Raw genomic sequence first — 22,762 nt, 5'->3', positions numbered from 1 at the left:
AAATCCTTCACTTCGCAGGGATTCCATAACTTCAGCTTCTATTTGTTTTAACTTCTACTTTACTAATCTTTAGTTGTATTGCTTAATTTGGCTTTCTCCTTTGCATAAATATTGCACAATATCAGATTTCTCATTCTTTCAATGTCCATATTTTTATACCTTTCAAAAATCTCTAGATTTTATTCTTCATATTTTCACACTTCATCAGTCACTTCTTTTTCCAAATGGCCCAAGTTTCTTAGTCTATATAATGTTTTTTCATGAATCTCTTGTATTGATGAACACAAATTTGCATTTGAAGCTTTTGACAATTTTTCTTCTGCAAGTATTTTTCTTTCCTCTAATTTCTCTCTTAATCTTTTTGTATATCTGTTATCCACAAATTCTGGGTTTCTTGCATAATAGTAACAATACATAATTTCTTTTTTATCCTCAGTATTCCATTCTGTCATCTTTATTGCTCTTTTTTGGCCTGTCAGTTTTTGTGTTTTTTGGACTACTACTTCCTTCTACAATGGGGGGGGGGGGTCATCCTCCTCCTGGGGCTGGCCTGACCCCATTGTAGGAATGTTTCCGTATCTTGACGATTCTACACTGTCATTTTTTTCCATTCCTAGCACCAGTGCACTTACCAGGATTGGGAAATTTTTATCCTGGCACTTGTACACCCAGCTGTTTTTTTGTTTTTTAACCTACTTCTGTCCGTGATATATGCTGTATAAAATACAGTCTATATGTCAGTGTTGTCTTGATGAGATTTTGTAATAACAGAGTCCACCTTGTGAATGTACTCAACAAGACTTGAGGATGAATTCAGTCCCAACAGTACTACTCTCCTTTGTTTGCTGATTTTGTACCAGGTCCACAAAGTCACCCTGGATCATAAGTGATGGAGACAGATGCCTTACCACTGCACTAAAAGCCCAACATTGTTTCAGGACCGTTTTGAGGGACTCTATGTTTGAAGAGATTTTTGGATGAACATTTTTAACATCTTTTACCTTGGATCCAGAGGTGCACTTATATACTGTATTGAAATTTATCATTCCACTACATTCATGTCTTTATTTTGAGATCAACCAGTGAAAGGGTGTGGAGGCCATAATACTGTAAGTGTTATACTAGACTGTGGTGGTAAAGCAAGAACTGAGTCACATGAAGCTCTCAGTTTGCTGAACTTATGCTTTGGAAAGTAACAGAAAATGAAGGAATAATAGAAAAGGCCAAAATTAGGTTATTTCTCAGAACTAAGGAGCTCAACAATCTGGGATGCTCTCTAAGTACAGCCACTGCTCGTCTGGGTTGAGAGGAACCGTTGAAGTGGCTTGGGCAACTTCTGAGAATACGTTTTGGGATCTTCTTGCAGGAGGTATACCAGGCATGCCCCACTGGGAGGGGGCCCTGCAGCAGACACAGGACATGTTGGAGTGATTATATCACTCAACTTGATCCCACATGAGATGGAGATGGAGACTGACTAGCAGGGAAGTCTGTACTGGCCTATTCAGCTTGCTATCGCTGCAACCACTGCCATGAGAATTTGTTTAGAAGATGGATAGATGGGTGGATTTTACTCTATGCGTTTTGTGTACTTTGTTATTAAAGACACATAGAAATAAAGTTTTTATTACTATCTTCATCATTTAAAGTGGCAGGCTTCCTCTCCGATAAGTTATGTTTGAATAGAGGAACCAAGTAGAGGTGTCCACCTTCCCCTTTGTTATTTGTTATATATTTAAAGCCATTAGCAAGGAAAACAACAGACTCAGAAGGATTTTTATTACAAGAGTAAGACTCTTGAAAAATCCTGACCAACAGGATGTGTGGAGTTCCAGGAATGCCAGGACCCTAACTCTGAACACTCATGGAGTACCAGGGACCTGTGTGTGGATGTACTGAGACATTTAGGGCAGCTTGATGTGAGGTGTATCAGAACTGCCAGAAAATGATGTAGTTATTGAGAGACTAAGCTGAACTGTAAGCAAGCAGCAACTATAGTGAGTAAAAAACAGTGATTTTAATTCAGTTAAAATTGAACTTCAAATGTTATTTCTTCACCGTAAATAAACTGCAATCAAACCATATATGCTACGTTCAGCATGTGCTACGTATTACTAAATAGTGTGTGTGTGTGTGTGTGTGTGTGTGTGTGTGTGTGTGTGTGTGTGTGTGTGTGTGTGTTATATACTAATATATGTATATGTTTTTTTTTTTTCTGTCTTCCTTTTGATAACTGGGTTGCCTGCCTATCCCAGGCCAATTTACTGTTGAGGCTCTGGAATTAAGTTCTACATTAAAATATTACTCATGCACAAGAATACATCACATTAGCATTCATATACATGCAGATCATCAGCAAACATTAACACCAGGAAAAGAAGACCTGTAATATGCATTTAAAATATAAGCATGGATCAGCATTTAACTCAGAACTGTAGCAGCTCATTAACCTGTCATTCAAATACATAAAAACAAAAAGCATAAAAGCCAGATTAACATTTGGAAAATACCATATAAGCATAGAACAGTATTTTAGTCAAGCCTGTGTCAACACAACTGTCTGTATCAAAAAGGTTAAAGTAGGACAGTGAGGGGGAGACTTTCACAAATAATGAAATTAGACAACAGATGCTGAAAAGCTGTGGAAGTATTGATAGTAAAAAGAAAAGAAGGATGACTGGGATCACAAAAGACAAATGAAAGACGATAAGTGATGTTAAAGAAATGATAACTAAGTATGACTGAAAGTGCATATTTTCAGTAGATTTCACTTCTGTTGATTTGGTCACTGAAAAAATATCATATTTTGTTCTTTAGATTGCAAGTTCACTAGTCATTATCGATGTCGCAGATATATAAAACTAGACTGCACAGGACTGAAGAATCAGACCATTGAACCAGGAGATCTGAATGAACTCAGTGTTGAAAAAGACACAAATGTGGTAAGATGATCTGGTTGACCGTTAATCACTTGAAGAAATATATGATAGGTTGTATTATGTTATCCAAACATACTGCAGAACAGAAAAAATAATGTTGTGGAGCAATGCCTTTTCTCTGGAACAGCTCTTATTTGTGGCAAATTATAGCAGAACATACATCATTCTAATAGTGAGAGAAGAGGAAAAACAACCACAGAAGACAGAAGAATGTCATAGATTTCTATTTGACCACTCATTATTTAAGGTCTTATATCATTCCTTGGATGCTGGTGGCATATGCTGTTTTGTTTAAGAACAATTGGTCCAGGGTTTCTGGTATTTTTCCTGGTTTCAATAAATTTGGCACCCCACAATCTTTTGTGTACAAGTACTTGAACAATATTGGTACATCCTTTTGAGTACAGAATGGCCATTCTGCCTACCTTTGGCCATATGAGCAAGTGTGGTGCATGTAGCCAGTGTCGATACATCTTTGAGGGACCACATGTGGTTGTTATTCCTTGCTATGGCAGATATACCTGTAACACCACCAGGGTGGTCTACATGGCTCTTTGTTCTGCATATCCTCATTTTAATACTGGATAAACTGAGAGAAGATTAAATATAAGAATCTATGAACATTTAAATTCCATCAAAATGGTGGTGAAAATAATGCTTTATTTAAACATTCTAGTTCTTGTAAGGATTTTTAAAAAAGTTAATTTTTTTGTTTTGAAAAAGATCTTCCAGGACAGTGTAGGGGGTGACCAGCAATCTACCTTACTCTGTAGGGAATTGTCATGACAAATCATTTTAAACTCTGATGTTTTAACCTGGCTCGAATTACTTCTTGTGGAGTTTTTTTTTTTTTTAACAGATTTCTAAAAGATAATTGTCCCATGTCAGAATTCATATGGAAAGAGAATGTAACTGCCATTGCATATCCATCTGGTTATTATATTGAAAATCAAGACATCTGCAGTTTGTGGTGACAGAGTAGGGTATTGCTTGCGGCTTTAAGAGTACCAAGTATAAGCCAACATCAAAGCAGAGATTCTGACTGAAGAGGGAAGGCAACAGGGGAAAAGAGAACAATATTTGCATCCACTTCAAAGAAAGGAGGTTGGCTCCACAATGCACAGAAGTGAAACTGTCTGACTTTAGATTTACCAAACCCTGAGCAGAGGTGTAGGATGGGGATAGGGGCATATTGACCCCTTCTTCATCAAGGGGAGACCCCTGCCATCTACCCCATTTCACCTAATCAACTTTGAGGTCATAGCGCCTTGAGTAGGATGTATTTCCTTACGGGATTAATTTGAAGATAGAAAAGATTCAGCAAGAAGGCGCTGACGGGTCTCAGCCCAACCATTTTCAGTTTAAATAATTGCTGTGCTTCTCATGATATTGCTAAAGCCATTTATGTATTTGTTGTCTATTTATTTACTTACTTATTTTTCTTCGTTAGCCAAGGTAAGTCACTGATCTCTACGGACCTTTTTCAGACATTGTCTTGTTTAGTGACTTTTACACAGTAGGCACATGGAGGCTGAAGGTATTAAACCCTAGATCACAGTTAATTCATTGTTTAATAACAGGGTAATGTTGTATGGTTAAGTGCTGCAAAGTACCAAACAGTGCAGGTCTTAGATGCAGGGAAAGTTGAAGCTAATTAGAGAAAAACCCTATATGATAGCTGACTGTGAAATGCTTTGGATCAGATCTTACCTGTTGATTGTTTAATACCTAGTAAAGGATTGAGCGATTCTCCAAGTGGCTGCCTAACAAGTGTACATGTGCACTGCCCTTGCCTCAGCTATTGGAGCAGCAATTTGGTTAATCCATTGGCTCTGATATCTACAGTATGGTAATAAACTTACTAATATCGGGAGATTTGAGATATCAGCCAGCATGCTATAGACCTTCCTCATTTGGTTTGACATCACTGTCAAGGATAAGGATGAGAAAGATCAGCCTGGAAGTGCTTGTATAGATACTTTTATACCCCAAACAGACCCCCCCCCCCCAAAAAAAAAAAAAAATTCTTCAGGTAGATGGCAAATGCTGGAATTTGATAAGGAAGAAAGAGTTAAAGGGAAACATATGCTCTGGGAATGTAATGAGTTGGCAGACTAAAAATTCACTACAGAGTGCTGTGACAGGAATACTGGGCGAGCAAATGAGTGTAACTAAGGAAATTATTTTTTTTTTACCTGGGATACAGGATCTTAATTGCCTAGACATAGTAAGGCCTTGTTAAGTGTAATTCTGATGGCTGCCAAAAAAAGCAATTAGTAGAAAATGGAAATGAAAATCTAAACCAAATGTAATTGATGTACTGATTGTTGTAACAGAGATAAAAGAAAGTGAAGTGGGATCTTTATAAAAGGGTAGGAGTAAATTACATAGAAAAAAATGGAAATTGTGGGAATAGTGCATCCAGAAACATGTTGTGGAGGAGGAATGAGTTTAGGAGAAGGCAGGAATTGAATAATTAATGTAATGTTGCTGGGCTTATATGATATATAACAATAGATGTGAAGTATAATGTTTGTAAATGTGAACTTGTTGATATGATTTCATTACTTTTCTATAAATGTAAGTTTGACTATGGCACAAGTGATAATTCGATAAAGGTGTTTGAAAAAAAAATATGAGAAGGAGTTAAATAACCTTGATGTTAGCTTTTCAGTCCTGGCTGTGTAGAAGACTGACTTTCTTATAGCTAGACTGAGTAGGGTGCATTTCCCACTGGACGAATAGTTTTCAAGGAAAGTGTTAACCTAATGGAGTACTGTATATGGACATCTGATACCACATTTGGCAAGCATTATCTCTTTTCATAGGTTCATAGGTTCATAGATTCATAGGTAGGTACTAGGCTATTGGCCGAAAGGCCTACGTAAGCCTAGCCAACAAGGTTCCCTGGCTTACGCCACCCAAGAAAGTTATTTTCCTGTGCCACTGTCGAGCAGAGACACAGAAGTGATCCTCAGGGTGTATTTCCTATTTCCCATCCATTCATCAAGATTTTTCTTGAAGAGTGCTAATGAAGAACTTTGCTTGACATAGATGAGTAGCCTGTTCCAGAGTATGGGAAGTCTCTGGGACAGGAATCTATCCCTCCAGCATGTCCTGTTTATTGTGGTGACAAGGTTTAGGTCCCTAGAGCGTGTAGCTCGGAGGGATTGGGATTTCTTTAGGTGTAGCATGTCCAACAGCTCTGGGTTTGACATAGCTTTATATGTTAGGCAGAGATCACCTTGGAGTAGGCGATATGCTACGGAGTAAAGCTGGAGTTTTTTGAGACAGTCAGTGTAGGGCATCTGTTTGAGGCCAGTAATCCTCTTAGTGAGGTACTTCTGTTGCCTTTCCAGCTGCTGCAGATGTCTTGTGAGGTACATTCCAAAAGGGGCGTTGTAGTCTATAATGGGTCTAATGAGTTTCGAGTAGAGGGGAACAATGACCTCTTTTTTCCTGGATGAGAACCTGAGAACCTTTTTATGATGAGGTGTGCCACATAGAAGGACTTCCTGACTACTGTGGTGATGTGACTATCAAAGGAGAGACTACTGTCCACCTGGGTCCCAAGGTCTCTTATCACACATTAGGTGTTAAGTAGATTGCTGACTATGTGGTAGTTCATGGGTACAGAGTTTTTACCAAAGGGGATGACACTGCACTTTTTGGCATTGAGCTTGAGGCCATGGCTCTGACACCAGGCATCTGTCTCAGCGAGGCCCTTCTGTAGGATGTCCACATCATTTGGGGACTTGACTATGGCTCCTAGTTTGAAGTCATCTGCGAACTTCATTTTCTGTGTTAGCCTGTACTTCAGAGAAGTAGATACCAAACAGGAGAGGTCCCAGGATGGAACCCTGTGGTACTCCACTTGTCACTGCTTTGAAGTCAGATTTGGAGTCTGCAACTTTTACAGTGTGGGTTCTGTCAGTGAGCCAGTTGGGAACCCATCTTCTGACGTAGGGATTTATACCTAGTTTAGTGAGTTTAGCTATAATTCTAGAATGGGGGATGGTGTTGAAAGCCTTGGCGAGGTCAAGATAGGCTGTGTGAACCACCTTACCCTCATCTATGGCTTTGGTGACTGCCTCAAAGAAGTCGATCAGGTTCAGGAGGCATGATCTGCCTTTCACAAACCCGAACTGGGTGGGATCTAGAGCTTGGAGGTTACCAATATCTTTAAATCCAAAATGAAGGAAAGAAGCTCAGTTCAATTATATAGTTTTAATCACGACAGCCAAAACAGTAATTCCACAACACAGCACGCAACATTAACGCTATTCAGTCCAAACGCATTTGGACTGAATAGCGTTAATGTTGGTGCCTTTCCGTTGCTGTGTTGCTGTGTTGTGGATTTACTGTTTTTGGCTGTCGTGGATTAAAAACTATATAATTTGAACTTGGAGCTTCCGTGGCATTTCCTTTCCTTCATTTTGGATTTACAGTTTTGTTTCACCCCTGTTTGTGGTTTTCTTACCAATATCTTTGTTTATGAGTTCCATGATGATACGTTCCATGGCCTTGCAGGCCAGGTTCGTCAGGCTAATAGGTCGATAGTTCCCAGGATCAGTGGTGGCTCCCCCTTTATGGAGTGGGATAACTGTTGCTGTGCACCATTCAGTGGGCACAAAGCCTGATGCGAGGCTATTATTGAACATGGTGCTTAAAAGTGGGGAGCAGGTTCGTTCTGAAGTTCGTGTAAAACACAGTCTGATTTCTCTGCAAAAGGAGAAATAATTATACTTTGTGAACTTAGTGAAATCCCTTGCTATAGTAATGTTTACTAAAAGAATGTTTCTAGACAAGGATCTTCATGGGTGCCACAGTCCACAGTTAAGAGGTGTTGTTTTAGGGCCACAGCATATAGATAAAAATGTGGTAACAGATGCTAGCATAGTGGTGAGAAATGAATCACAGACTTAAAACTGAATTAGAAAAACATAAAGGACTGAGGACAAGAAAGAACCTCATCTTGTCCATAACAGACTGATGGAATATTGTCCTATTGTGTAGTGACACATCCCTGAGAGTTCAAAGAGTAAAAATACAAGGCTCAGTCTAACAACAAGGGCTTGGGGCCTTGATGGAACTGATAATCTTTCCCTGTGTCATTAGTAAGTGCCCTCTACTTGGAGGAAAACGAAGGAAAAAAGTTACTGCCTGAACCCTCTTTGTAATCCAATTCTGTCAAGTAACTTAAAAATCACTTTGGAGAAACTAGCCCTCCTACCACTGAAATAAGCACAACATATAGGCTATAGTTCCTGCCATGAAAATAATTTTTCATATTTTGTCAATTTCGGCTAAACAGCTTCAGAGTCATAGTCTGTTCTAAACACCCTTCTAAAAACAGTGCCTGGTCAAGGCAGACTGCTTTTTGTTTTGTTTTTTGTTTTTTTTGTTTTTTTTTGGCAAAGCAGTGTGCAAGCTATTCACACACATTCTGCTTGTCTGGCTCGTGTTAGCTGGAGGAAATGTCATTATTCCTTACTGTAGATGCACACAAGATTTGACTTTAGTTAACAATCACAAAGTCCAAATGTTTTCTTTGCTGCTGGCAGAGAAAGTTGTTTTCCAAGTGGCTGGCCAACTGCTTTAATTTGTGTTATGGGAATTACAGTAAGTGACATCCTGAAGATGTTAACAGCTGGTGTAATAGGGGCAATGCTCCTTCAGCAGCTTTGCTTTAAGAATGTGCCAACTGCGGATATCTGTGTTTGTGTTTCTTGGAGTTCCATCAGTACTCTGATGATGTTTAAGTTAGGGCACTTCCTGTCAAAGATGAGCAATGTTTGGCACTGCTGTATTGCTAGGTTCTTAATTATCTTTTCCCTCCACATTTCAGAACTTTGCTTACTGGCATTCCATGGGAACCATTTCACAGGTATCCTCTGATGAAAGAGACATCCAAACAATAACATTACATAAGACCTCATAAAAAATAGCTTTTTCAGCTAACATCTTTTATGATGTTATGCTAATCATCTGCACTCTGCCCATTTTATCATTAGATATAGATTTTTGGTCTTTGATTACTTTTGACAAATATTTTGCAGGTGTTATACAGTATATTTCTTGGAATATACCTTTATGTGATATGGACCATCCCTACTGGGAAAGAATCGTGGATAGAAACAGCTACAGTTGATTACGTCAATACATTCAGCTTGTGCAGGCTGTTTTGACTGATGAAAAAGTCTTACTACTAAGTATTGCAAGCTGTGCAAAGAAAAAGACTCGAGGTCAGCATAGTATCCTAAAGCATGTATAACAGACAATCAAAGATCACCCATGGTGGGAGACTCCAGTACTTTCAATCCAACCTGGCTGTATACAGGTAGTATGCATTAGGGCAAATTGAAATTTCAACATAGGACTTTTGAGAGTCCAAGTATTTCAGGTAGACCATTCAAACAAATTATTTTATTTCTAAAAGCAAAATTAAATCCAGTTCCAAATCCTCCTCCTTCAAAAGAAAGACTGATGGCAGATCACTCCTTTTATAGGTTTTATTGTGACTTGTAGACTTGTAGATTTCTTCAGATCCATTTCTTACATCTAAGCTTCCTGTGATCTTGTTCCTACTATAAATACTATTATAGAGGGAGCATGTGTAATGGCAGATCTGCAAGGTTCGTAGGTAGGTACTAGGCTATCAGCCCTAAGGCCTATACAAGCCCAGCCAAAAAGGTACCCTGGCTTTTGCCACCCAAGAAAATTATTTTCCTGTGCTACTGTCGAGCAGAGCCACAGAAGTGATCTCGGGGTGAATTTCCTATTTCACATCCAATCATCAAGATTTTTCTTGATGAGTGCTAATGAAGAGCTTTGTTTGACATAGATAGGTAGTTTATTCCAGAGTATGGAAAGTCCCTGGGACAGGAATCTATCCCTCCGGCTTCACTTGATGACATGGGATCACTCTCGTTCGTGTCAACAGTGCAGTAGTTTGAGCTGCCTTCCCTTCCTCAGAATGGGAGACAGTATATGCTGACAACTCCAATAAAGGATATGAAACAAAATACTAGTTAGGTCCTCTGTCCTGTCCTTCCACTTCATCACCACCCACATTTTCTGTAACACAGTCTAACAGACTAGCATAGATGGTTAAGGCGGTGATCTGCTCAAGTTTTTATAGGCTCATATGTTTCTTCTAAACTTTCAGCTAAAGGAGTGAACTGAGAAGCAGTGGCACATCACTCAACCTTTAGATCTTCAGTCTGATGCTCTCCTAACTGAGCTATTTTGGCTCATTATTTATCCTGCAGTCCTGCATTTGATTTCCACTTTCAGTTTGCTTTCTATCTAGCTGAGTAACTCAAATTTTCAGGCAGTCCTCCGAGGTCACCCCTGTAAATAGAGGTAAGCATTAACAAAGTTGCTGTCTTCTCTTCAACCTGTCAGACAGGGACAGCCAGTACCAAGGACATCTGCTTTGTCTGTTCCCTGACAGATTCTGAACACCCAGAAGGTGCCACCCAAAAATGGACTTGCAAACAAAAGCACTTGGACTTCTTACAAGAGTCATTTACAGAATATACTGACTTTTATAGGAAGGGGGGGGTTGCCCTCCCTCCCTCTCTGAAGATGTCACATTTGGTGATGTTCTCAAATTAATGATGCAGAAAGGGGGCTTGGTCATAAAAGACTCATCATGGAATGAGTCATAATACTTGGAAGCTTTTAGTTCTGGGCCAACATCATACTGGTTGGTACCTCCCGTCGATCCACTTAACTTTATGGTTCAATGGGCATGGAAGGGCACTGATGTGTAGAGCACAGGAGTAAAAGTCCACCAGTAGATGCTGTGGTGGTGGCAGCCACCAAGAAGGAACTATCAAAAGAAAGTTCCTCCATTCATATCTTATAGAGAGTGTAGGGTGATGGACAAATTCAGGAAGCGGACATGTGCGTCAGCAAATTTCACCCTTAGATTGCTAAACTATTTTGCTCATTTAACAAGCTTCCAGAGAAACTTAATGAAAGACATCAAGTCACTCTTAGGGATTATGCCTGTGGATGTTTAGAAAACAGTAAACTCCAGTCTTTCTACCCTGCAATCCTCCTGAAATGTGGCTGTGTATTTACACTCTAATGCAGCTGATGGTACAGCCAGAGCAGTACGCACCAGCATCACCATGAGCTGCCATGCCTGGCTGCATCTTTGTGACTTTACAGAAGTCTTTGTCTTCCTTTGTAAATGCCCTCTATGATGTTTCCACTTTGTTAGGACTGTAAGTTAGACACAGTCATCAGGAGCCAACAAGATGGTTAAGACTTGTCTCTCTGCAGTGGGAGTGTGCTTCTCCACCTTGCAAAGAACTTTCTATAGGAAGCAAAAATTGGGGAAGATGATGTGGTTCAGTAAATCAGAGTGCATAGCGTGACTCCTAGGGTGACAGACCTCCCTGTGGCAGAGGGGAAGGCAATTTTAATGGATGACACCCGAGAGGCAGTGGGGGACTGCATAAACAAGGCTTTTGCAGTCCATTTTCTGAGATTTTTTCAGCAATCCTGAACAGTTGCCAGACTCTTGCACTTTGGAGGCAGTTGGGGGGGTCATTTATCTCTGCACCCTCAAGCCTGGCACATACTAATTTCATATTCATGGATGCTAAATAATGTCCAGAAGCTGTTCGGTTCCCTTTTCCCTACCACCTCAAAAAAGTCCCAGATGTACCAGTCAGTGGGACTCGTCAGGCATAGAAATTTCAAAGCTACTCGAAAAAAGAATCATCCAGCTAGTCCCCCAAGATCACTTAGAATATGGAGTCTATTCCAGGGTCTATTTAGTACCAAAGAAAACCAGGGACCTCTGACCCATTTTGGCTGTGTCACCTAAACCAGTTCGTGAATCGGAAAAAGTTTTTGGATGGTCACAGTACAGTCCATTTTACCTGTTCTGAGGAAGGACTTGATGTGCTCCATATATCTCCAGGATGCCTACTATTGCATACACTTAATCCAGGAGGTTTCTCCACTTCTAACCAGGAGCCAATTACTACCAGTTCCAGGCATTGCCATTTGTTCTTACCCTAGCCTTCAGGGTGTTCACCATGATCATGGCAGTGCTAACAGTGCACCTGTGCCGTTTGGGGATCCATATCTTCCTGTGCTTCAAAGTTTGACTCCTCACTGCATCCACCAAGCATTTGCTACGTCACCTGGACCAAGTATTCCAGTTGCTTCGTGACTTAAGAATATCTGTAGATCTACCAAAATGTCAGCTAATTCCAACACAGAGTATAGAGTTCATAGGATGCCACCTAGACACCAAATTACAAATAACCAGCTTTCCCATGTCTAGGGTTCTGTCACTTTGTCTAACAGCTTTTCATGTCCTGCATCACCTATCATCACCAGTGAAGTTAGTTTTGTGTCTTTTAGGTCTCTTGGAGTCCACAATCCCAATAGTCCCTTTAGCCATATACTACATGAGTACTGCAGTGGACTTCAAGACAGTGGTCTCTATCTATTCACCCTTTACATTCAAAAATCCAGATTATGGCTTAATGGATAACATCAATGAAGCTAACCCAGGGTTGCCCTTTCCAGGTGGAATCGACAGTTGCAGTAATGACCACAGACTCCTCTCTTCTAGGGAGGGGATGCATTTCAGGGTACATGGTCATCACAAGAGGCCAATCTTCTCATCAATGCCTTGGGGTTGAGAGTGGTCCTTCTAGCATTTCAGGCATTTCAAGACCTCCTCCCCAAGGGTGCGATTTCCATACAAATGGACATGTTAGTGGTATAGCACATCAACAAGGAAGGAGGAGACTATTCTTGCCCTCTGTTAAGAGGCCATGTGAGCAATGGGCGATGCCTTCATAGCGATTTCTGATAGCAGTGCATATCTTGGGCTTATCCAGTACAACTGCGGACAAGTTGAGTAGAACAATTCTGGTTCTTCATGAGTGGTTCCTCAATCTTGCAGTGACACATGTAATTTTGCAGTCACTAGGGTCAACTTTGTTGTGACCTTTTTGCGTCCTATCTGAACAAGAAATGCAGCAAGTTACTTTGCCCTGATCCCCCTGCAGGAACAGTCACTGAGGGATGCTGTGGTACACAGTTGGCCCATGGAACTTCTGTATGCTTTCCCCCCTCTGCTGTTGATGAACAAGTTCATACAGAAAACAAGATGGTGCAAGGCCACAGTGATGATCATTGCTCCCTTTTGGCTCCAACAGACATGGTTCCCTTACCTGTGGCCTCTTCTAGTTCATCCTCCATGGATGTTGGATCATTATCTGAACCTACTTACTCATCAATCCAGGCTCTCTCCTCCGGACCAGAAGTCCATGACGTTAACTGCATAGTTCTTCAAATTTTGAGCTTAGCCAGAGACGCTGGGCTTTCTCCTGCAGTAGTCAACATTCTTTCTGCTTCGCAGAAAAATGTCCACTAGAAAAATTTATCAGAGTAAATGGAAGAGATTTTTGATTTGGGCCTGCTCCAAAGGCCTGGACCCATTTTCATTATCTGTGCCATCTATATTAGAATTTTTACCTGATCTCTTTGACAAAGATTCCAGCTTTGACACCATCAAGGTTCAGTTGGCTGCAATTTCAAATTTTCATATTGGAACAAACTCCCATTTCCCGTAAAACAGACATCCTCAATGACCCTATTTAAGTGTAGCTTAGAAGACTGGATAAGAGATAGGTGACACCCCTGGGGATCATTTACTATGTCGTTCTTGGATAAGGGCAGTCTGTGCTGATCATAGACTTGCACTGCAAATGTAGACCATACAACTTGATCACTAAGGGAACAAGGGTATAACAAGGCTAGGCTTATAAAGGCCCTAGGGCCCAATAGCTTAATAACCTCCTATGAACCTATGCCACCTCATTCCATTCGTCTGTATAGATCTTCAGTGATTAAACTTGGCTTAGCCTTGGTGAGGTGGGTGCATAGTTTGCATAGTAGATTTTGTATTACATATTGTCCGTTTGGATGACTGCCAACAGAAGGGAAAGTTTTGTGGGTAATTCTCAGGTGTAATTGGTTACAAGATAGTCAAGAGTACAATGGCACTCTTCCAGCTTTTAAGTCTTCTGTCATGAGCCCCAAGATCTAGTACACACTAACACATATAATTTATATTTATTTATTTATTTATTTACTTGGTAGCTGGTTAAGTGAGCTGATTCAGTATGGATGCATTTCAGTTACATCCCCATAGGGTGGTTGTACTGATTGGGGTAAATTTAGACATTAAACAAGTACCATAGTGTCTTTAACATCCACCTAAACTATCAACAGGTCATGCACATGGGAAATTGGCTTAATGATTTATCTAAAATTTGTACTCCAATGCATGAAGCCAAGATGTGAGATTTGTCCCATTAAAGAACACAAAGTCGTCTCCATTAGCATGGAGGGATGCAGACCTGACTATAGTCCAGGTGACCTGGGTTTGGTTAGCAGTATAGGTGCCTGCTGAAACTTGCACTGGGATAATGGGCTTGTCTGTCCTCAGGGGCAGATGGCATAATTGGTTTATACTATGCTTCATTCTTTCAGAGGATAGGTAATGACAACTCTGGGTGATTCTGGGGTATGCATTTGACTCACCTACCAATGAACAGCTGCATGGAAGGATAAACAAGCATTAGGAGGCCTAATGGCCCCTGTGGTGTCACAGGTCATGTCTACAAAACTCAAGGGGAAGGGATGGAGACTTAAAAAAAAAAGAAAGAAAAATGTCTGCTGTCATTGTCTGGATGTTGGCAAGGGCATAGACACCCCCTGTAGCTGTCTTGATGATGGCCCATCTGGAGATGAGGGAAGCTTGGGGGTCTGCAATCACAGGAGCAAAAATTATACAAAAAAGCAAGTGTTGCAGTTAGAGCACTGGTCTTCACCTGGCAGCAGTCATATAGTGGCAGGTACACAACCTTTTAAAATAAAGTTGGGACAGTGAACATGTAGACAACCCAATATTCCATGGCTGGTGGTACTGATATTCCAGATCTTTTCTATGACCAGGAACACTTGTTCCACATGTAGACATCTTACATTTGAGATGGCAAATAAGTTTGCTGCCTTGACCAATTCCTTTTTGCTTCATAGATTGTTACTAAGCATATGGTGTAGAAAAACATTGAAAAATCTGACCTAATTTTCTAATCGCCTAGATCGTGTTTGGTTATATGACTTGTTGAGAATCAGAGCAGGCAACTAAAAACTGAAAGAATCAAACTGTGGTTTACTGGAATCAGCTTGTTAACAGCTCATACCCTTCATCCTCTGAGCTAGCTGCCATTTTATCAGTTTTCCACACATTATTACCGCAGCCCATGCAGGAATACCACATCATGCATAGCTGTTTACTGTAATATTCTTGATATTTTTTGTATAATGAGAATTGGTAAGCTGCAGGATTCTTACTTTTCTTGCTCTTGTTTTGAAGCAATATTTATATCAAAACACAAAGTGCAATGATTACTTGTCCCATTTGCCTTCATCTTCATATCTGGAAATCTAGCCAGGTTGGTGATAGTTGAATAGAGCACGTTCCTTGTCAGCAGAACATTGACAGACTTAGTGCCCAGAGACTGCTTTGTGGGAGTACAAGACCTGTCTCACACTATTCAAAATGAGGAAACAAAAACAATAAAAAAAGTAAAGACGTTTGGCCTGACAACTCCTTCTGACAATGAACCCCGTATTCATAGAAAATTTAAGCAGAAAAGTATTCATTCTTTAGTTTCAGGATTTGCTCAGATACTTTCTCTGCCAACTTCTATTATACATAGATTTTTTGCTGTTCCCATCTTCCACTCTTCGAGCACTTGTGCAATGGCCAATGATGTGTTGAAGATTTGTGTCAGAGGATCTGCCAACATACAGGTAAAACTCCTTGGAATTCTGAGAGGCAGCACATCTGATCCCCATGCCATTTCATCCCATAGGTTAGACAGTTCTGTTTTCTCCTCATCCTGCTCTATCTTGGTGTCCATTCACTGCGGTCCCCACTCTGTCTTACCTCATTCTCATTATGGCACCTTCTCTCCCTCCCTTACCTTTGTGAAGGCTGAGGTAGAGTTTTCATTTAGTGCTTATGTTCATAGCTGTTATTTCATAATCCCCTTTCTATCCCTACTCACTCTGGCCAATTATGTCTATCATTTCCTACGTTCTGCTTGCTGTTCACTAAAAAAACACTGTTAGCCTTATTGACCCCTTTTGCCAGCTCCATTTTCATTTGCTCCTTAACTGCCCTCAATTCCTTTGTTGGCTTTCTGCTTACCTCCTGGTGTTGTGCCTTCTCCAGCTCTTCTTCTACCTTTTGTTTGCCCTGTCTTTGCCTTAATCACTTATCTCATATCTTTAAGAAATCCAAGTTGTCCTTTTCTTTTTTTTCTTTTTTCTTTTTCTGAAACCCTTGCCCATAACAATTGTTGTTTCCCTGATTAATTACTGTTTTGGTCATCCTTTTATTTGTCTGCAGTCTCTGCATTCATCTTTTACCCTATGTTCTGTTTCAGCATTATGCACCCATCAAAAAATCCCCCACCATTTTCTTTGTCTTGGCCATCTTAGCCTTCCAAATAGCTCTAAGTCAGTGCGTTGGTTTTACTCTAGTTGACAACTAGCATCTGACATTTTGTCTGTATTTATATGGATGTTTCAAAGCGTTAATTTACATTTGACTCTCTGACACTATGGAACTTACTAGGGTTAACAATTAAACATTTTTTCATATAATGGACTCCCACCCATGGATTTCTCAGCCAGGAAGGGAGCTGTGGACACTGTTCATTTTCCACTTCTCATGTTAAGCATTTGTGCACTACACCACAGTTTACACCTTCACTTACACCTTTACCAGGAAAAATGGTTGGCCATGTAGGGCCCTTCATTTATTCTGCTGGGCAGGAGTTCACCTTCAGGGAATGAAGAGTAACTGATTAATGAAATAACCTGTCAGGGGTAATCAGCACAGCTGAATGTGTTTCTAAATAATTTATGTTGATAAGTGTGAAATAGCACCTTGTAAGTATATATTATTTCAGTAGCCCTCTTTGAACATGTATATCAGTTTTGACTAGTATGTCCCTACATTTGAGATATTCAGATCTGGTACTATGCTAATAGGAATGCTGCTGATGTAGCAGTAGTCCTGACTTCTGTAACTGGAACTGTAAACATTTACATACTATAGTTGTGTGACTTCATTTTTTATGCAAAACATGTCTGATCTACTTAGAGTATTCTACAAATCCAGTAATTTCTTGTTTCTTGTACACGTGTTTTGTACTTCATAACCTCCCCATAGAATCTGAGATAATTCTTTGCAAAAAAGTATGGACATATGTATACATCATTTATTGAAACCTTTTCTGAAAATGAAAAAGAAAATGTCTTTGTACCTTTTGCAGTCATGTATGCCAAACTCTTTATGGATTCCTTTGAGGACATGTGTATGTATTCTAAGTGCATTTCTGTTAATCTGAGTTCTATGGAACAGTGCTGAGTTCCTCATGCTGTTGCAGGGATCAAGGTTATAAATGATGAATATTTGCTGAGGGAAAGCAGTTTTGTTATTGATGTAGCTCAAACTGAAGATAGATTTGAGAAAATAATGACAGGGAAGAATCTTGCAGCTGTTTAGCAAAAAGCAGTTCAAGCTCCAGCTTTGGTACAAGACATGGCTTCCAGTAATCTAGAGGAAAACATAAATCAAATGTGCTCAGAGTTGATTAAAACAAGTGAAACAGTGAAAGAGTGTATCAACTCAAATAACAAAGGGCTGGAAAAAATGAAAGAAGCTTTAAACAGATATTCAGATGAGCTGATAAAACTGGAAAAAAAATCAGAGGTCAAAATGAAGAAAAGGCTGGCTAAATATGAGATTGTTCAAGAGGAGATTTTCAAAATAATTACAGAATTAGAGGACTGAGCACTTGGGGAAAATCTGAAGGTACAAATAAGCAACTGAACTGGTATTCCACAGTGGGAACTGTTAACTGAAAGGGCATGCCATGTGTATGCTCCAAATATGGCCAAGGAAAAGCAGCCAAGACCTGTATTAGTAAAGATGTAAACCTACCAGCAGAAAGAGTTTCTCCTGACAAAACTGTGGAAAAAGGGAAAAGTATTAAAAGTTGGAGATAGTGGAGTGTTTGTGGGAAATGATTATGCCCTGTACACCAAGCAGAAGAGAAACATATTTACTCCAGGGAATGTCGAGGGGCAGGTGTAAGATTCAAGCTACTGTGTCCAGCTGTCTTAAGAATATTTTTTCCTGGAGGATCAAAGTCATTTTTTGATGCAGAATAGGTTAATACGAGTAAATAATAGGTTAATAGGAGCAAATGCAAAAGTTTGTCCACAAACAGAATGAGACATCAAGAATAAGGGGACTCCGCTTCTCACTCTTCCAATAATAAAGCACATGGAGAGACTTTGCCAGTGAAACCTTTTTGACTGTTCCAATAGAAAATACTTGAGAGACAGAGAAAAGCACATTCACTGACCAGAAGAATTGGGAGCACTGCGGAATTGTACTGGTGTCTTGGAAGGTGAAGATGAACAGGAAGAAAAGCAGCAACATAGAAATTAGTGAATAAATGTGAGACTGCAAAGCATCAGTCACATTTGTGAAGTACAGCTGTATAAGAATAAGTGGAAAGAGTGGCCTTTTGTTGACTTGGTTAAACTTGTGAGGAACTAAAAAACATTTTATGCACTTCATGTCAATAATGTTTGTAAGGACTCCGAGGGGAGGAAGAAGGAAAAAGTTAACTGTAAGTTAAACAATTTATTTTCTTAACAATATTTCTATGAAACTTTTCACAAAATAAATTGTATATTTTATAAAAAGTATTTTAGTTACTCTTGCATGTGATAAAGTTATTAAATTAAACAGCTGCCTTTTTTCTTCTTCCTCGTCTTTCTTTCATTCTTTCTTCTTTTTAGTATTAAAAATGTAGGCATTATATTGCAACAATGAAGAAAAGCTAGACAAGCATGTTTAAGTTAATAGGCTGTAATCTTTGGTTAATTAGATGAGAAATGGGGTGTAAAAGTGCACTGATCATAACATATGTAGAGCTTATATATTTTCTCTTATTTTTGCATAGGTGAATATCTGGAGTAAGACATTTGCTTAACCTATTAACAAATTTCAAGTGGAAACAAGTAAATATGAGAACATCAGATATAATGAAAAGTTTCCTTTAGCAATAAATACTTCAGCTTGTCTTTCAGGCTACAACAGAGGACTCTATTTTCCATGGAGATGAGCTAATACTAGGGCAATAAAAGACAGAACACTGGTTTCTTCAAGGCTAAAAGTTAATCATTTCTGAAAGTATTCATGTAGTTTTCACATCTGGGAGAGGGGGAATAAAAATAAAAAGGAACAGATACCAATTTGTGAAAGTAGAAGCACAGGCAAAAACATTCATCATAGCATGGATAACCTCAATTAAATGTTAATTAGGGCCTGCATTAGCAGCTGTCTATTTGGTAGAAATATTCCTGTTAGGAGGATTAAACTTCATTATTTGAAGCTGTATATAGTTATGATTGTTTGCATTAAGTTCATGTTAAGGTTATGGGGCTGTTCAGGGTGCTTTTTGAGGATTTTTATTAAACAAAAAGTCTTGTAAAATGTGACATAGGTTCCAATGTCAATGATAAGAAAAATTGTATAAAGGATCAACCTGCCAAACATTAATAGGGTGCATCCATCACAACAGCTGGAAACAGACATTTAAAAAATGTACAATATATTATAGTTGAGAATAATGACTTCTCACCATAATTTCAACACTTTCCATATTGTCTTGGAATGTGAATGGTCTCACAGGTATATGCCCCCACTAACACACATTTCAAAAATGCTCTCAAATCACATTTTATGAATACATGGCTATGTCCATGCATCACATGAATCTCACAGTCTAAGCACAATTTATACCTTCCTTCCTCCTATCTCTACTGTATATATGCTACAGTTAGGTATCTTACTGTCAACTTGAAATTGTACAATATGTCATGTCTAATCATGTCATTTTTTATTATTTTATCCTATCTCACTAATCCAATGTCAAAGCTTGATGTATGAGACTCTCTATCTTTTTTAAATTTACTCACTTACTGCTGATGTATTATTTATTGTTTAGAATGGATTGTATGAAACTTTTTAAGTCTGCACTTACCTCAGTTATCACTGTTATATTATTATTTGTATTACCATGTTGATGTTAATCTAATTGTGGAGCATTTCTCCCTGGGCCTCCACTGTAAATGGACATGTGTCCAGTCAGACTATCCCAGTAAATAAATGTAAAATAAATAAAAAAATAATTAATGATATTATTATGCAGAGTGGAAATAGCAATGGTACAGGATACATATTTGGAAAGAACTGAGTAAGTGAATTTTATAAAGAAGGGATTTCAGGATGGATGTTCTGCAGAATATCAGGTACAAAGGAAACAGGATTACTTATATTAACTGCTAGAGGAGCTCCAGTAATGATAGAAGAGGAAAAAAAAGATAATAATATCAGATTTTTAGTGGTAAGAGGTTACTGGCAAGGGGTAGGGATTATACTGGCATGCATTTATATTCCACCTTAAACTGCTATTTTGGAGCTGCTTTCAGCAGGGAATATTACTTATATATGGGGACTGAAATTTGATTTACAACAATGACAATGTATCTTGGGGCCTAGAAGGAACAATGTAACAAAAGAGGGTAGATATCCAAATTTATGAAAATATTTGGTATGAAAGATGTGAATTCAGTAGTAGGAACTTGGAGAGAATTTCCATATTATTCCACATGGTACAATAACTGGGCTACACTTAACAAAAATTATATTTCACAGAAATATGTCTTATGTGATCCAGCATCATAAACCCTAATTAAATGTTAAACCATGAATATAATGTATTTATTTCTATAATGGCAAAAAGAATGACAAAGGTGATGCTAAATTTGATAGATATGGACTGTTTGGTCTCAGAAACCTGTCAACCAGCTGTTTAGTAGTAGATCATAAATGGTTGACTAAACAGCTGACAACCAAACACACACTTGACTACAAAGGATGGAACATTTTATATAGATATATATATATATATATATATATATATATATATATATATATATATATATATATATATGTGGATCTACTTTGATATCCTGAATTGCCATTATACCGAATCACACAATATCGAGATGATAATCCCGAAAATTTAAATGCCTGAAAGTTTAAAAACTCGAATTCCACAGTATTGAAACACTTAAAAGCTTGACCATCGAAATATCGGACAACCTACACTAAATGTTAACATCCTGCTGTACACCAAAACACATCTCAGAAAAACTAAATATCTTCCAATTTAAAATAACAGTAGCTTTACTTTCCCACCAAACAGCATATTTAAACAAATACATTAACATTTTAAAACTGTACATGGATTTGAATCAGTACACTACCTCCCTGGACCTTCAACAAAGCAGTGGGCTTATCCTTGCTTATTGACATTTGACATGGATATGACATGAAATTACCCGTTGTGGGGGGGGCTATGCCCCCACACACCCCTAAATTAAATATACCAACTTTGAGATCGCACTATATTGAGAAAATGGGTATATTTTCTGTTTGGTGCTACATTACATACAAACCCTTAAAGTGATAGCACACTACCTAAACACTTACTATTTCAACTTTATGTTACCTTTTGAAGTTTTCACATTTGAGTTTTTAAACTATCAGGCATTTATACTTTCAGGATTATCGTCTCGATGTTGTGTGGGTCAGTGTAATGCTAATTTGGGATATCAAAGTGGATCCACACACACACACACACACACACACGCGCACGCACACACACACACACACACACACACACACACACACACACACACACACACACACACATACATACACTAACACATACATATATACACTTTACTACTGCAAGATCAAGGCTGAAACTTTGAATCTCACAATCAGAAAGAAACACTAAAACTATGAACTACAAAAAAATCTGCAACCTCAAAAATGAATGTATTCCGAAACTCCATACCACTGTGTAACCAGGAACAAGTGCTAACACGGGTTGTCCTGGGAGTGGATTCAAGTCCTGAAGTGCAAAATCGTAGGTTTTCACTGTCCGGAGTTTCATTATTTCTTATTTGTGATTGTGACTTTTGATGTTCCAAGCCTCAATATTCCCACTGTAAACCTATATGTATATAAACACACACACACACACACACACACACACACACACACACACACACACACACACACACACACACACACACACACACACACACATAGAATGATAGATAGATAGATAGATAGATAGATAGATAGATAGATAGATAGATAGATAGATAGATAGACAGATTTTTTTTTAATTTATTTAACATTTGTTTACTGGTGAAGTCCAACTTGGCTAGTTACCCATTTTCAGCAGAGGTGCAGAGAGAAAAGCTCCACATTAAATCTCATAAGGACACACAGTAGCACAATACAAAAGAAAAAGCTCCACATTAAGTCTCATAAGGACACACAAGAGTACAATACAAGAGTTAACAGAGACAGCAGAGTTATACAAATTATAGAATTTAGAATTATAGTGAGTAGAAATTGCTACAAAGCATTTTTGTCAAGTAACATTTGAAGAGTTACAATTATTTTGTCATAGTTTAAGTTACAATTAGTTTTCAAAGGTCCTATTTACTACAGAGATTAAGTTGATTGAGAAATAGTGTGGGAGAATATGAAGAGGAGAAGTAGATTCAGCTTGGTCAGAAGCAGGGGCATGTCCAGCTGT

General features: G+C 38.8%; 1 protein-coding gene across 1 annotated transcript in view; it reads left to right on the top strand.

Annotated features, from left to right (window-relative positions):
* Nucleotides 1-22,762, top strand: part of RASSF1 (Ras association domain family member 1) — a 1,450,617-nt gene that overhangs the window by 1,184,704 nt on the left and 243,151 nt on the right. The window contains exon 4 of the mRNA XM_044078648.1: nt 2,818-2,942. Coding sequence (XP_043934583.1) covers nt 2,818-2,942 — 125 coding nt within the window. The remainder of the gene's footprint in view (nt 1-2,817; nt 2,943-22,762) is intronic.

This window comes from Protopterus annectens, chromosome 7.part1 (genome assembly GCF_019279795.1).
Source record: "Protopterus annectens isolate FY-2018-M chromosome 7.part1, PAN1.0, whole genome shotgun sequence".
Classification (NCBI taxonomy): domain Eukaryota; kingdom Metazoa; phylum Chordata; order Ceratodontiformes; family Protopteridae; genus Protopterus; species Protopterus annectens.
The sequence above is the reverse complement of the archived record's forward strand: the minus strand, read 5'-3'. Positions and strand labels throughout refer to the sequence as shown.